At 42.8% G+C, this 15,520-nt stretch overlaps 1 protein-coding gene across 2 annotated transcripts in view; it reads left to right on the top strand.

Moving 5' to 3' along the window:
• Positions 1-7,192: 7,192 nt before the first annotated feature.
• The window catches only part of vegfc (vascular endothelial growth factor c), an 83,437-nt gene continuing 75,109 nt past the window's right edge, over positions 7,193-15,520 (top strand). The window contains exon 1 of one of the 2 annotated variants that reach the window (XM_054751726.2): positions 7,193-7,427. In XM_054751726.2, coding sequence (XP_054607701.1) covers positions 7,308-7,427 — 120 coding nt within the window. In that variant the 5' untranslated portion in view covers positions 7,193-7,307. The remainder of the gene's footprint in view (positions 7,428-15,520) is intronic. The other variant, XM_015954349.3, reaches the window with a different exon arrangement.

Here is a 15,520-nt window from a genome sequence, read left to right as displayed (position 1 = left end):
CCACTCAGATGAACAAACAGGGAGGTACGTCCTCGGTGCATCTTGGGCGATCGTGAACAAACGGGACAAAAGAGTCTGGCGATCATAGGAGATGGTAGCAGGGACTCTACTGAAGAGGATCGCAGACAGGAGCAAGGTGGAAAAGAGGAGGTTAGTGGAGAAAAGTTTGAAAAAGTGGTCGGTGACTGCGGCTAAGCCAAGCACAGGCGTTTTCTTGTTACCGACCGGAAGTGGAAAAAGTCATCATAGAACTGGAAGGATGTCAGCTCAAAATCGTCTAATGACAATATCCCTGTGTAGCGTGGCTCAAGGCCTGTATTTCAACAAATGGCCGAACATTAACTTTCTTTAACATACAGGTCGTGCCAACCTCAGGTCGATTATGAATATCTCTTAACTTGTGCATAATCCATATCACAAGATGCTTCATCTACAGTAAATCCCTCTGGTCGGAGGGACTGGTTGCGCCAGCGTTCGGCAGCCTCGCCTCTGCCAGTGCTCCCCAGGGCAGTTGTGGCTACATCATAGCTCATCCTCACCAGTGTGTGAATGTGTGTGTGAATGGGAGAATGACTGATTGGGGGTTTCCAGGACTCTAGAAGGCGCTATATCAAATACAGGCCATTTACCAATAAAGTTATCTTTTGTGGCTCATAACATTACTTTCAAACTTACGATCACATTTTGTTGTACCTACAATATGTTTTCAAATCTAAAGTATTTTATTAATGTATTCAACGCTTTACATTAATTAATTAATCAGCATAAATGGTTATTCATATAATGACATCTGCCAGATCTTAAATGACACCAGATTGGTCTATTTGTTGAATTTAATAGTGATTTATTTATCAGTATTTTCACACATTAATATTATTATGAATGTTTAACATATTTACTTCACATTAAGGGAGATAACCTCTCTAAAGCCGGGCGTACACTGTGCGACTTTTTCACTCGCAGCGTTCAGCTTCAGCTCAAACTGTACGACTTCCTCGCAGGGCAGATCTCACGAGCCAGGCGCTCACACTGTACGACCCAGTTCTCGCATGCGACCTGACTGCTCACGCTGTACGTCTGGTAGCAACACGTCGGACCTAAAAATATGCTAAAAATAGCAGTTTTTACACAACACGTTAGACTTTTTTGTCTTGTTTTCACTGTTGTGCATCGGGAGTGCTGCAGGAGGACACACAGGGATTTATGGGGGTTGGATGAACGAAATAAAGAAAGTAAATCTGTGTTTTGTGATCAGTTTAATTTGACATGAACAGGACAAACACACTTTCTTGACAATCTTTGTGAGTCAAAAAACGTGTAGAAACAAAAACGAACAACGTGTGTTATTAGGGAAATAGCGGGGAGCGGTGTTGGTGCAGGATTGCGCATGCGCCGTGAGCGGTTCTGATACTTATTGGGTCGCAGCGCCGCTTCAACAGTGCGATACCCTCACGAGGGACGAGAGAAATATTAAACACACCAGATGTCCGTGCGAGCTCACGACTGCTGATTGGTAGCTGGTCACGTGGTGTTAATCGCCTCTCGTAACCCCCTGTACACTACACGACCGCTCGGCGCAAAACTCGCCCCGATCTCGTGGATTCTCGCACGACTGGAAAATCGGCTCAAAAAAGTGAAAAAGTCGCACAGTGTACGCCCGGCTTAAGTGTTGGAGAAAGGAGTGGTGATAAACAAAAGTTATTAAAAAGAGTCTACACTTTCTCTAACGGAGCTCAAGTAAGCTGTCCAGTTTGGCCAACTAGGTCAAACCTTCTTTGCAAAGCTGCATCAGATGCAAACTTCATCTGACCACCAGCATTCACCCTGAGGGTATCTCAGACCATTAGTTCTGTATTTGAGGTGGATCTAAGTGCTTCAAATACCACAGAAGGTCAACTCCATCGGCAGCCCGTCCGTACCGACTTCTCCGGCCCCTGGATCGCCGGGAGCCTTCACCAAAAGGGTTCATAGATTCTCCACAACTGGCGTAGATGGTTTTATTAATTGATCGATTGTTAAACCATACTGTCAGACTTATTTTACAACCCGCAATTTTCTAAGACCCCTAATTAGGTTCTGCTGCATAACATCTAAGCTTACAATCCATCATTTCATTAATTGTCTCAGTTATCTTGTTTCAACCATCATTCATCATAATTTGTTCTGTCGTCATTAGTAGTAGAAATATAGTATTAAATGGAATTTTAAAAACTACATTTTTGCCTCTGTCTCAAATTATTACAAAGGTGTGACTTCCCTAGACTCCCAAAAGACCTGGCTTCATCTTAAATCAAATATCAAATGATCAATAATATAGATAATTCATATTTATTGGGGATATCACATCTTATTGATAATTTTTTAAAGTAACCACTCACATCACGTTACACTTTCTGTCAGACTCCATGCATGTGCATTAACATCCACTATCCCACACAATGTTCTAGATGAGGGTAATATCAGATGTTGATAGTTTTTAGCACTCCTAAGTCATCTTTTTTTCTAAGTAAATGGCAACATTTATGATCATGCTAATTTCTGTATTTTTGGTATTTTTCCATCACCAGTCAGTCCCAGCGTTACCAAAACCAGAAGTCTGATTCAATAAAAAAAATTCAATTCAAAAATACTTTACTAATCCCAGTGGGAAATTCAATTGTTTCAGTACACACAATTCCAATATCAGACATACAGGGAGTGCAGAATTATTAGGCAAGTTGTATTTTTGAGGAATAATTTTATTATTGAACAACAACCATGTTCTCAATGAACACAAACAACTCATTAATATCAAAGCTGAATGTTTTTGGAAATAGTTTTTAGTTTGTTTTTAGGTTTAGCTATTTTAGGGGGATATCTGTGTGTGCAGGTGGCTATTACTGTGCATAATTATTAGGCAACTTAACCAAAAACAAATGTATACCCATTTCAATTATTTATTTTTACCAGTGAAACCAATATAACATCTCCACATTCACAAATATACATTTCTGACATTCAAAAACAATACAAAAACAAATCAGTGACCAATATAGCCACCTTTCTTTGCAAGGACACTCAAAAGCCTGCCATCCATGGCTTCTGTCAGTGTTTTGATCTGTTCACCATCAACATTGCGTGCAGCAGCAACCACAGCCTCCCAGACACTGTTCAGAGAGGTGTACTGTTTTCCCTCCTTGTAAATCTCACATTTGATGATGGACCACAGGTTCTCAATGGGGTTCAGATCACGTGAACAAGGAGGCCATGTCATTAGTTTTTCTTCTTTTATACCCTTTCTTGCCAGCCACGCTGTGGAGTACTTGGACGCGTGTGATGGAGCATTGTCCTGCATGAACATCATGTTTTTCTTGAAGGATGCAGACTTCTTCCTGTACCACTGCTTGAAGAAAATGTCTTCCAGAAACTGGCAGAAGGACTGGGAGTTGAGCTTGACTCCATCCTCAACCCGAAAAGGCCCCACAAGCTCATCTTTGATGATACCAGCCCAAACCAGTACTCCACCTCCACCTTGCTGGCGTCTGAGTCGGACTGGAGCTCTCTGCCCTTTACCAATCCAGCCATGGGCCCATCCATCTGGCCCATCAAGACTCACTCTCATTTCATCAGTCCAGAAAAACTTAGAAAAATCAGTCTTGGGATATTTCTTGGCCCAGTCTTGACGTTTCAGCTTGTGTGTCTTGTTCAGTGGTGGTCGTCTTTCAGCCTTTCTTACCTTGGCCATGTCTCTGAGTGTTGCACACCTTGTGCTTTTGGGCACTCCAGTGATGTTGCAGCTCTGAAATATGGCCAAACTGGTGGCAAGTGGCATCTTGGCAGCTGCACGCTTGACTTTTCTCAGTTCATGGGCAGTTATTATGCGCCTTGGTTTGTCCACACGCTTCTTGCGACCTTGTTGACTATTTTGAATGAAACGCTTGATTGTCCGATGATCACGCTTCAGAAGCTTTGCAATTTTAAGACTGCTGCATCCCTCTGCAAGATATCTCACTATGTTTGACCTTTCTGAGCCTGTCAAGTCCTTCTTTTGACCATTTTGCCAAAGGAAAGGAAGTTGCCTAATAATTATGCACACCTGATATAGGGTGTTGATGTCATTAGAACACACCCCTTCTCATTACAGAGATGCACGTCACCTAATATGCTTAATTGGTAGTAGGCTTTCGAGCCTGTACAGCTTGGAGTAAGACAACTTGCATGAAGAGGATGATGTGGACAAAATACTCATTTGCCTAATAATTCTGCACTCCCTGTACATACATAGACACATGACAAGAATTGGTGGCTGTGGTCATTCGCAACACGAGTCGCACTACCGTTATAGATCAAGAGGGTTTATATGAGGATAGTCAGGGGTAGGGGGAAAAAGGCACTTCAGAGTTACCCCCTACAGAGAGGATAGCTTTGCTATGCAAAAAAACACCTCAGACAAATATGCACACAGACTTCAGACGATACACAACATAAGTGTCCACTAGGTGGGGAGGTAGGTTGGGACAGTCCTCACTTCAGAGAGTGCAGCTGCAAGAGCAGCGCTCATCACCTCCGCTTGGGCAGGGGAGGGAGATAATGGGTTAGAGAGCACACTGACTCCTAGATACGGTTCCACGGCCTTCACCGGTCACAGTCCTGATAGGGAGAGAGCGTTTCCATAGCAACGGCAGCATTCCACATTTCTTCTGAGGGGAGTTTTCACTTCAGTCTCACAGGCTTCAAGGGCACCAGATTCAGATAACAAGAACAGTTTTGGGTACTCTCTGCCTTAGAGTTCTGTTGGTCTCCAACCCCTCCAGATCCAATAATGGCATTATCAAACTATTCCAATCCGTGCTGATCCGTCAACTCTCTCCTTGATTGAATCCACCTTCTGTGCCAGAGCCTGAATCTCAGCCAAAGTTCCAAGCTTATGACTCATCCCAACAATTATATGAATTTGTGAGTTTACAGCACGATGCATTCTATCCCTGAGCTCTGGGATTAAGCCAATATTCCTCGAAAGCTCGTTAATTTTCCAGTATGCCAGGTAACCGCTCAGGCCAAACAGCAGAAATCCCAACACCAAGACGACGAATATCCAGACATCTTCAGAATCCTCTACGGACATTTGAGACAGGCAGACCAAGTTCCACTGTTTCCAGGAGTCCATGATATACCCAGCTGGCTCTGTCCCAGAGGGGCATCCAGGAGCCCCTTCTCCCGTTCTCATCATTGAAAAAATGTTGTCAATCTATGATTTAAACTTGTGGATTTAAGTTTCCTAATTTAAAGAGATGGGTTCAAGTTAAATACTTTAAACATTTTAAGTAAACTTTATAAAGGCCCCAAGTATGAAATCCATTGAAATCAGGATGAGAAAATGTGACTCTTTAGCGCCATGCAGTTCAGAGAAAGTATTGCAGCTACGGTGGCCCACTCAATTTCCAACCTGTCTAGCCTAACCCACACACAGCTTAAAACAAGCAACTCGACCTTTTTAAACAAGCATTTATAATTATGACTGTTTTATCAACCTACCAGGTCTGAAGGAAGCAAGCTAGTTCTGTTAGATCTCGAAGCTGTCACGAATCAAGCGGTCGGATGTTGTATGAAATTGTGTTCCCCTGAAATGTTCTGTCCCCTCCGTGTCAGGAGATCGCACTTCAGGCTATTTTCATTACATTTGTGATCAACTTTTACGGGAAAAGGATGTAATGTAATAATGTTATGGTTGTGATTTTTTATCTATTTCCTCCTAAAAACATAAAAAAGATACAGTAAAAACATCCTTGTTCACTTTTTTGCAGCAACCATATTTATCATTTTTGAAAGTGATGTAAAAAGATGTAATCTCACTCAGTTTAACCATCTTTTGTTTGAGGTAGTTTAGTCCTCATAATGGACAAGAAGTTCTATGAATTTGGAAATATTTTCTCTTGACTGCTAAAGCGAAATAGAATATTTCAGGGAACATAATTTCCCACAACACCTGTTTCACGTGGATCACGATGCCTCGATGTAAGCAAACTGGCTGCCGCTACCATCTATGGAGCGATCACTGGCTGGCCGTTAGCCACGGCTGGTTCAGGAGTGTTGGTGAGCAGGGGACACGCTGGAGGTTATATAAAAGGAAAACATTGACTGATCTTTTGAATGAGATTGGCACACGTGTCCTGGAACGTGGCTCTCTGGAGATGTGCTGCACATATTTGGTATATTTGGGAATCTCAATAATCCAGGCCTTCTTATTCTAAACTAGCACAGACTAAACTGAGACAAGAGGTGGTCTGAAGCAGAAAAGGAACAGACAGTGATGGGACCAGTACCATGGATAGATGTTCTGGATCCAGCCTGGATCACCAGAGATCACCACTAGCTCACACCAGTAGAAGCCTACACTTCACCTCCCCACAAGCAACATCATCATCTAGAAAAAGATGGTGGGAGAACAAATAATAATAATAATAATAATAATAATAATAATGCATTGAACTTATATAGCGCTTTTCTAGACACCCAAAGACGCTTTCACACACTCTCACGTTCACACACTGCTAGTGATGGTAAGCTACTTGTAGCCACAGCCGCCCTGGGGCGGTCTGACAGAGGCGAGGCTGCCATTTGGCGCCGTCGGCCCCTCTGACCACCACTAACACAGGCAAGTTGGGTGAAGTGCCTTGCCCAAGGACACAACAGCAGAATACCCCAGTCAGGAGCTGGAATCGAACCCATGACCCTCCAATCATGAGGCAACCCGCTCTACCACCTGAGCTACTGCTGCCCAAACACATCTTGTTAGGATGGCACACACACACACACACACACACACACACACACACACACACACACACACACACACACACACACACACACACACACACACACACATTGATAGGGCTTTGTCTACATGTTTCCATGGTAAAAAATGAAAAGGAGGAAAGGAACCAGACCGTTCAGGAAGAAGGAAATCCTTCTCCACGCACCACCCAGCTCTACGAGCTGGTCCCAAACAACCAACAGGAAATAAAACCCGATACTTCCAGAGAGAGAGAGAGAGAGAGAGAGAGAGAGAGAGAGAGAGAGAGAGAGAGAGAGAGAGAGAGAGAGAGAGAGAGAGAGAGAGAGAGAGAGAGAGAGAGAGAGAGAGAGAGAGAGAGAGAGAGAGAGAGAGAGAGAGAGAGAGAGAGAGAGAGAGAGAGAGAGAGAGAGAGAGAGAGAGAGAGAGAGAGAGAGAGAGAGAGAATCTCCGGGGAGGTCTCTGTTTACGTCCTGCTAGTTTCGGACCGTGACGTCTCCTGGTCGGACTGTGACGTCTCCTGGTCCTGGACCACATGAACATGCACCTACTCGGAGTATCTATTTTGTTGGCTCATCTTCTCTGCCCGAACTCTGCCACCGAGCCGAACTTCAGCGACTACTATGATTACGAGCCGGAGCAGATGCGCGAGCCGGTGAGTCTGAGAGCAGAACCGGTGCCCGGGTCAGCTGGCACCGATCACGTTCACACACGGGTTTGGGTTTTCAGGACCAGGTCCCGTTCATCAAGGTGAGTTTGTGTTCTACTCTAAATGAGGAACGTGAGTGCCAAAACCCAGAGGAACGAGTCCTAGTCCTGCAGATGTTCTACAGATGTGCTCAGGCTGTCAGAGAACTCTGGGTCAGTGAACCGGACCGGCTCTAATGACAGCACATGTCGCTGGTTCTGAACTGGCTGTTTAGGTCTGGATCTGACTGGGCCAAGTTGTAGTTGAAGGGCTCTGGACCGGATCAGACAGAACTGCTGCTGTAAACGGAGCCTTGTATCCTGGATAGGCCCCTAGACAGGTGTGTGTGGAGCAGGCAGGGGCGCAGCTAGCTCTTACAAGTGTGTGGGTGCTGGCATTTCACTGATTTATATATGAGTTTTTTTCTGATATAAGTATATCATTAACCCTTTGATGCATGAATTATGAAATCTTCAACCATGATTTTTTAAACAATTTTTTTCATTCGTCTTTAGGTGTGAATGAAACAAATTTCAACAAATATTTTTTGTAAAATTTTATAATCTACAAATAATTTATTACATGTCCATCTCAGTGGACAGCGTGCATTCTGAGCATGAAATATGTTGGCTTGGCTTACTGAAGTCCAAATGGAGGAGCTCAGATTCAATTAAGTCTTCAACAGCTGTGCTTAATAGCAATAACAAATAAATAACAATTTTGAGTACCTGTCCACTGTAGTGACCATTATGCATCAAAGGGTTAAAAAAAACCTCATGTAGCTTTACTTCTCTTAAAAACATAACCACTAACGTGGAACTGAATACTGAAGTTAACAGCTGAAGAGGAGTAATAGGAATACACACCAGAACACAGCAGCATTACCCTTGTTGTGATGGGGTGTGTGTGTGCGAGTGTGTGTGTGTGTGCGAGTGCGTGCGTGTGTGTGTGTGTGTGTGTCAAAGGTTTGACAAGTTAGAAGAGTTGCAAGCAGTGTTTGTGGACTGTGTGAAACCTTCAAATCTTGTCCTTCCACTCATTCCTGGATTTCTGGGTCAATCCTTCTCAGATGCCAACTGGATGAGGGTGGCTTTGTGCTGATGAAGCATTCTTAGCCGATGGTCTGGGAGGACATGTTTAAGAGTGGAAAATGAATGCTGGCTCCAAAGGTCAGTCCATGTTTCAATGCTGTGAAGGCGGTAGGCATTGCTTCCAGTGGCCTCTGGAACTGTTTCAGAATCTGTACGGAAAAGGATTGAGAAATACGCTTGAATAACCGTAATTATGATTGTGATAGAGGTGTGAATCTTCACTTGTCTCCCGATTCGATTACGATTATTTGGTCAACGATTCGATTCGATATCCCGATGCATCACGATTATTTCATATTGATTTGTTTTCATCGATAAATAGAAGATGTCAGATAATTGCTTTTTATTTTTATTTGATCAAAAACGTAATTGACACAACCTGCCATCCCTCAAAAGCTCTCCATTCACAGGACAAAACATTTTAAACATTTAAGAAGATTTAACAAAGTAAAACATCTGTTTCCTCGTTCAACACCACGCCTCAGGCTGAAAAAAACACGCTTTGCAAAAACTCACAAAATCTGAAAAAGTACTGAAAACCTACAGGACACATAATGTAATAATAAAATACATAATGGGTTCATATAGGAGTGTTTAATGTCTCTGAGCAGCTTTAGAGTCAAATATTTATGCCACAGTTGAAGGGTGGCATTGTTAGAAAAAATATGGGTGTTTAACCTCCTTGTTAAAAAAAGCGTGGGTATTTAAAGGGGCATTACGGAAGTTTGACAGCCAAAACATGTATAGAAATAATAAATTTCTTCTTCATACATTCTCCTGCAATGCCCTGGTCCTGTAGAATGAGCCCTGGCATTTTTACTGTGATTGCCTGTTTTTCTGTAAAATCACAGAAAAAGAGAGATGCTCGGGTCGAGCAGGCTGCTTCATGCGCGTTCACGCTCAGGCATCGCCCGTAGCATTTGCTCTCCCGTAGCTTTAGTCTTTGTCGCTGTTCCTAACGCCTAGTGACAAAGCTAGCTACATTTTTGAGGACCCTTAGCTACTTTCTGTGGAACTTTCTTCTAGATATTTCCTGCAAATTAGCAACAAAATAGCCATTTTCGCTCCGAACCATTCTTTGATCATTGTTTCAGCTGTCAGCAAGGATATAAATGTTACAGATACAAAGGACATCACTGGTGCTTTAGTTCACCTAGTAAGACGTCAGACTATCGTGTAGTAGACCCGGGCTCGATTCTGGATCTCAACAGTTTATTTAGAGTTTCTTTTTTACATTAATGGTACAATTTTTACAGTAAGATGTCCAAAATTTTATTTGAGACTTGCCGAACGGCATTGAATTCACAGATAAAAAAGATGTGGGTTCAACATTCATTTTGGAACAACTTTTCAAGCAAGGGAAGGGAATGATCTCAGCATGCAGGAGGACTGACCCATCATAAACCTTTGTCAGCTGTGCTGAAGAGAAAGGTACAGAACCAAATTATTTAATTAATTAGCTGCACGTTCTCCTGTCCTCTGTCCTCCGGGCCACACACACACACACACACACACACACACACACACACACACACACACACACACACACACACACACACACACACACACACACACACACACACACACACACACACACACACACACACACACACACACAAGGGACTGTCTCAGCTGTTATTTTTGTTATGGAGTGTGCATGTACAGCATGCGCGCCTCGTGCACGAGCCTACTATTGAAGCTGCCATTACACTTTTGGCCTGAGGGGGCAATCGCGAGCATAAAAATTCAAAACTCCGTAAAGTCCCTTTAACCTCCTCGTTAAAAAAAGTGTGGGTGTTTAACCTCCTCGTTAAAAAAGTGTGGGAGTTTCATCTCCATGCTAAATAAAAATTGTTGGTGTTTTACCTCCTCTTTTAAAGAAATGTGGGAGTTTAACCTCCTCGTTAAAAAAAGTGTGGGTATTTAACCTCCTCGTTAAAAATGTGTGGGTGTTTAACCTCTTCGTAAAAAAATGTGGTTTTTTTAACCACCTCGTTAAAAAACCTGTTGGTGTTTAACCTCCTCGTTAAAAATAATTGTGGGTGTTTAACCTCCCCGTTAGAAAAATATGGGAGTTTAACCTCCTCGTTAAAAAAAGTGTGGGCTTTTAACATCCTCGTTAAAAATGTGTGGGTGTTTAACCTCTTCGTAAAAAAATGGGGGTGTTTAACCTCCTTGTTAAAAAATGTGCGTGTTTAACCTCCTCGTTAAAAACAGTGTGGGTGTTTAACCTCCTCGTTAAAAACAGTGTGGGTGTTTAACCTCCTCGTTAAAAATGTGTGGGTGTTTAACCTCTTCGTAAAAAAATGGGGGTGTTTAACCTCCTTGTTAAAAAATGTGCGTGTTTAACCTCCTCGTTAAAAACAGTGTGGGTGTTTAACCTCCTCGTTAGAAGAAATGTGCGTGTTTGACCTCCTCGTTAAAAAAAGTGTGGGTGTTTAACCTCCTGTACAAAAGTGTGGGTGTTTAACCTCCTCGTTAGAAAAAATGTGGGTGTTTAACCTCCTCGTTAAAAAACAGTGTGGGTGTTTAACCTCCTCGTTAGAAGAAATGTGGGTGTTTAACCTCCTCGTTAAAAAAAGTGTGGGTGTTTAACCTCCTCGTACAAAAGTGTGGGTGTTTAACCTCCTCGTTAGAAAAAATGTGGGTGTTTAACCTCCTCGTTAAAAAAGTGTGGGTGTTTAACCTCCTCGTACAAAAATGTGGGTGTTTAACCTCCTCGTTAGAAAAATGTGCGTGTTTGACCTCCTCGTTAAAAAAAGTGTGGTTGTTTAACCTCTTCGTTAGAAAAATATGGGTATTTAACCTTCTTGTTAAAAAAAGTGTGTGTGTGTAATCTCCTCGTTAAAACAAGTGTGGGCTTTTAACCTCCTCGTTAAAAAAAGTATTGGTGTTTAACCTCCTCGTTAAAAAAAGTGTGTGTGTGTAATCTCCTCGTTAAAACAAGTGTGCGTATTTAACCTCCTCGTTAAAAAAAGTATTGGTGTTTAACCTCCCCGTTAAAAAAAGTGTGGGTGTTTAACCTCCTCGTTAGAAAAACGTGTGTGTTTAACCGCCTCATTAGAAAAAATGTGGGTGTTAAACCTCCTCGTTAAAAATAGTGTGTGTGTTTACCCTCCTCGTTAAAAAGTGTCGTTGTTTAACCTCCTCGTACAAAAGTGTGGATGTTTAACCTCGTTAGAAAAAATGTGGGTGTTTAACCTCCTAGTTAAAAAACGTGTGTGTTTAACCTCCTCATTAAAAAACATGTGTGTTTAACCCCCTCGTTAAAAAACGTGTGTGTTTAACCTCCTCATTAAAATAGGTGTGGTTGTTTAACCTCCTCGTTGAAAAACATGTGTGTTTAACCTCCTCGTTAAAAAACGTGTGTGTTTAACCTCCTCATTAAAATAGGTGTGGGTGTTTAACCTCCTTGGTAAAAAAAACATGTGTATGTTTAACCTCCTCGTTAACGACAACGGCTTGTTTAACCTCCTCATTAAAATAGGTGTGGGTGTTTAACCTCGTTAAAAAAATTGTGAGTGTTTAACCTCCGCGTTTTAAAAATGTGGGAGTTTAACCTCCTCCTTAAAATAAGTGTGGGTATTTAACCTCCTCGTTAAAAAATGTGTGGGTGTTTAACCTCTTCGTGAAAAAAATGTGAGGGTGTTTAACCTCTTTGTGAAAAAAAATGTGGGTGTTTAACCTTGTTAAAAAAGTGTGGGTGTTTAACCTCCTCGTTAAAGGGACTTTTCAGACTTTTGAATCTTTATGCTCGCGATTGCCCCCTCAGGCCAAAAGCGTAACGCCAGCCGGCAGTTTCAATATACTATATTTCTACACTCTAAAATGGTCTAACATGCAGTTTTTCATTCAATCTAATAACTTCTATTCAAAACAGAATAAAAATATTGATTTGATCGACAGGCGGATTGGTTCAGCATCTGCAGTGATGTGGACCCTGAGCCGATCTGTCGTGGTGGAGGGAGCTGAGCCAGAAAGCCAGGCTCTCAATTTACCGGTCGATCTACGTCCCAATCCTCACCTATGGTCATGAGCTTTGGGTAATGACCGAAAGAACGAGATCGCGGATACAAGCGGCCGAAATGAGTTTCCTCTGTAGGGTGGCCGGGCTCAGCCTTAGAGATAGGGTGAGGAGCTCGGACATTCGGGAGGGACTCGGAGTAGAACCGCTGCTCCTCCGGATCGAAAGGAGCCAGTTGAGGTGGTTTGGGCATCTGGTCAGGATGCCTCCCTGGGGAGGTGTTTCGGGCATGTCCTGCCGGCAGGAGGCCTCGGGTCGACCCAGGACACGTTGGAGAGGTTACATCTCCAATCTGGTCTGGGAACGCCTTGGGGTCCTGCCGGAGGAGCTGGTAGAGGTGGCCGGGGAGAGCACGGTCTGGAGCTCCCTAGTTGGGATGCTGCCCCCGCGACCCGGACCCGGATAAGCGGAGGAAGACGACGACGATTTCAATCAGCGCAGTGAATTAACCTGGTTCAGTTGCTGAGCAGAACCAAATCATGACATGGAGATGACTTGATGATGCCACAAAGTCACATCTCTGGTATGAACTAAAGTAGAGAATAACTTCTGTTTTGGTTGTGTTGCATTGTAAGTAGAGGAAAGCAGGTGGGATTGTGAAAGACAAAAATCTTTCCACAACTATATTGTCAAAATAATGGTATAGGTAGGTACGATATCATATCTGTTTCTCAATATATCGGGATATCGGCAAACCGTAGTTATGATAACTTGACTTGTACACTGAAAAAGTCTTGAAAATGTCCTGGAAAAGTCCTGGAAAGTAATTTCAAGAAAAGAGTGGGAACCCTGGTCCTGGACTTCCCCCTCCCCTGTGATGGGACAGCAGAGGAGCCAAGGTCTACCTGAGGCCCCTGAACCCGAGCCAGGCACTGCTGCATGTTCCTGCCTTCTCCCCGGCAGCATACATGTCAGGACCCGACCCCCAAGGCCCCGCCAAGATCCCCCCACGGGGCCGGCCACCCCAACACCCCAACACCCCGAGCCCCCAGGACCCCACCCAGACCCGCCCAGGGTTAATGCAGCTGCCGGGCAGTGACACGACACACAATCTCAGAAAGTTGAAATATTTTCAACTTTTCATCGCTGTCGCTCGGACGAGGACCGATCAACGGAAGGTTCATTCACTGACCAATGAGCGGACAGGATGCTCCGTACATCTCCGAGCAAACATGACTCCATTGCTCCTTCTGTGACTGTGTTCATCTTAGTGTGAGGTCCAAACCGTGTGATAAATTGATGCATACCCTGATAGACAGAGAGTAGCCCTCTCCTGGTTTGTAATACGGGATGAACCCATTCTCGTTTTATTTTAACACAGTAAAATCAGAAGTAAGATTTCACATAACTCTAGCAGCACCTTGTGAAACATCACATCTACCGCTTTTTGAACTCGGAACCGCTTAAATAACCTTAATTCCCTCCAACCTGACACAGCCAATCAAATCAGCGGAAGATTCGATTTAGCCATGGAACAGAACGCGTCGACGGCTTTGCCGGTAGCCGCTGCCGCAGGGTCGCCTCCCGTGTGTCAGGTAATAAAAGCGACAGCGACGGATTTTGCTGATCGTGGTCATTTGTCGCCTCCCGTGTGCAGAGCCCCTTACTGTTCAGTGTTGCTGCTGTAAAAGTAAAGCTAGCTTATACGTAAATGACTAGCTGGTGTCAACACAACCATGTTAAGTCATGTTAATTTGGTTGAATGTAAATACATTAATTTGGTTCAATAGTTAAAATATAGTATGTGAAGTAATTTACTGGATGAAGTTAAACAATTAAGGTTTGGTCAAGTGAAGCAATATGGTTTACATCAATATAAAATATCAGGTCATATTAAGAGAACAAATGTAGTTTCTGTATAATCAAATATTTTGGATGTGAATATTGGATATCCGTTTTTTTTTGTTATTTAAGTGAGGTTATTATTTTTACAGTGTACTACTAATGATGATGCAAGACAAATTATTATAACAAATTATTATAAATGGTATATTAAAGAGCAAGTCACCCCAAATACATTTTTTTTTGCTGATAAACTAAATAAACGAGTGTCTAATCGTGCTGTAGACGCGTGTCGTCAATAATTTGGCACTTCAGTGCATCTTAGTTAAAATTTAAATGTTCTGCCTAAAACTGGCAGTGATGTGCCGTTGTCCGGTAAAAACTCTGCACTGTATTCTAATTTAAATCTGCCACCGCTATTGGCTAAGAGGTATGCTATGATGTAAACTGGTACATTATGATGTCACAATGCTGTCGTGAGCCTGTGTGTGTGTATTTGTTAGCAGCTCCTCCCTCTCGGTCTGCCAGGCAACAGCATGTGTTGCACTTTTCAAACATGAAGTGGGAGTGAAGTTAGAATCTGGTAGGGGTTGACTTGCTCTTTAAGGAAATATCAACTTAGACAATAAATAAACAGATGAAACATGATCTTATCGTTAATGAGAGCCTAATTAAGTGACTCAGAATGGTGTGATGTGTGGGTTTATAAATAAATCTGGTAACATTTTATTTAGATTTAATTAGGTATCAAATGAATCTTAACCCATCCAACGCCAGTGCAGAGTACGGTACCCGTGTGTATGGAGGCTTCTCTTCGGCTGGCCACAAAGTCTTCTCGGCAAGCGAGGAGTTGTACTTCTGGATTTTACAGACCATATTCCTCTAAATCTCGACTAGCTGGCCAGAGATCGCCTTCTGCGTCTGCAGACGGACTGTTTCATGGCTAATGAGTTAGTGACGCCTCAAAAGGCATTTATGCCATTTATATTTTATGTTTCATTTAAAGTTATTCATTTATATGTATTTAAGTTATAAAGAACAGTGAAAAGGTTTAAAATGTTAAATTGGAAGATTTTATTTTGAAGGTGAACTTACTATTAACCTCACTTCCTGCTGAGTTACCTGTATTGGTTCATTTCCTGTTTACTTCCTCTTCCTGGCTG

Source organism: Nothobranchius furzeri, chromosome 7 (genome assembly GCF_043380555.1).
Source record: "Nothobranchius furzeri strain GRZ-AD chromosome 7, NfurGRZ-RIMD1, whole genome shotgun sequence".
Classification (NCBI taxonomy): Eukaryota; Metazoa; Chordata; class Actinopteri; order Cyprinodontiformes; family Nothobranchiidae; genus Nothobranchius; species Nothobranchius furzeri.
Note: the sequence above shows the minus strand (reverse complement) of the source record. Positions and strands in the feature narration are given on the sequence as shown.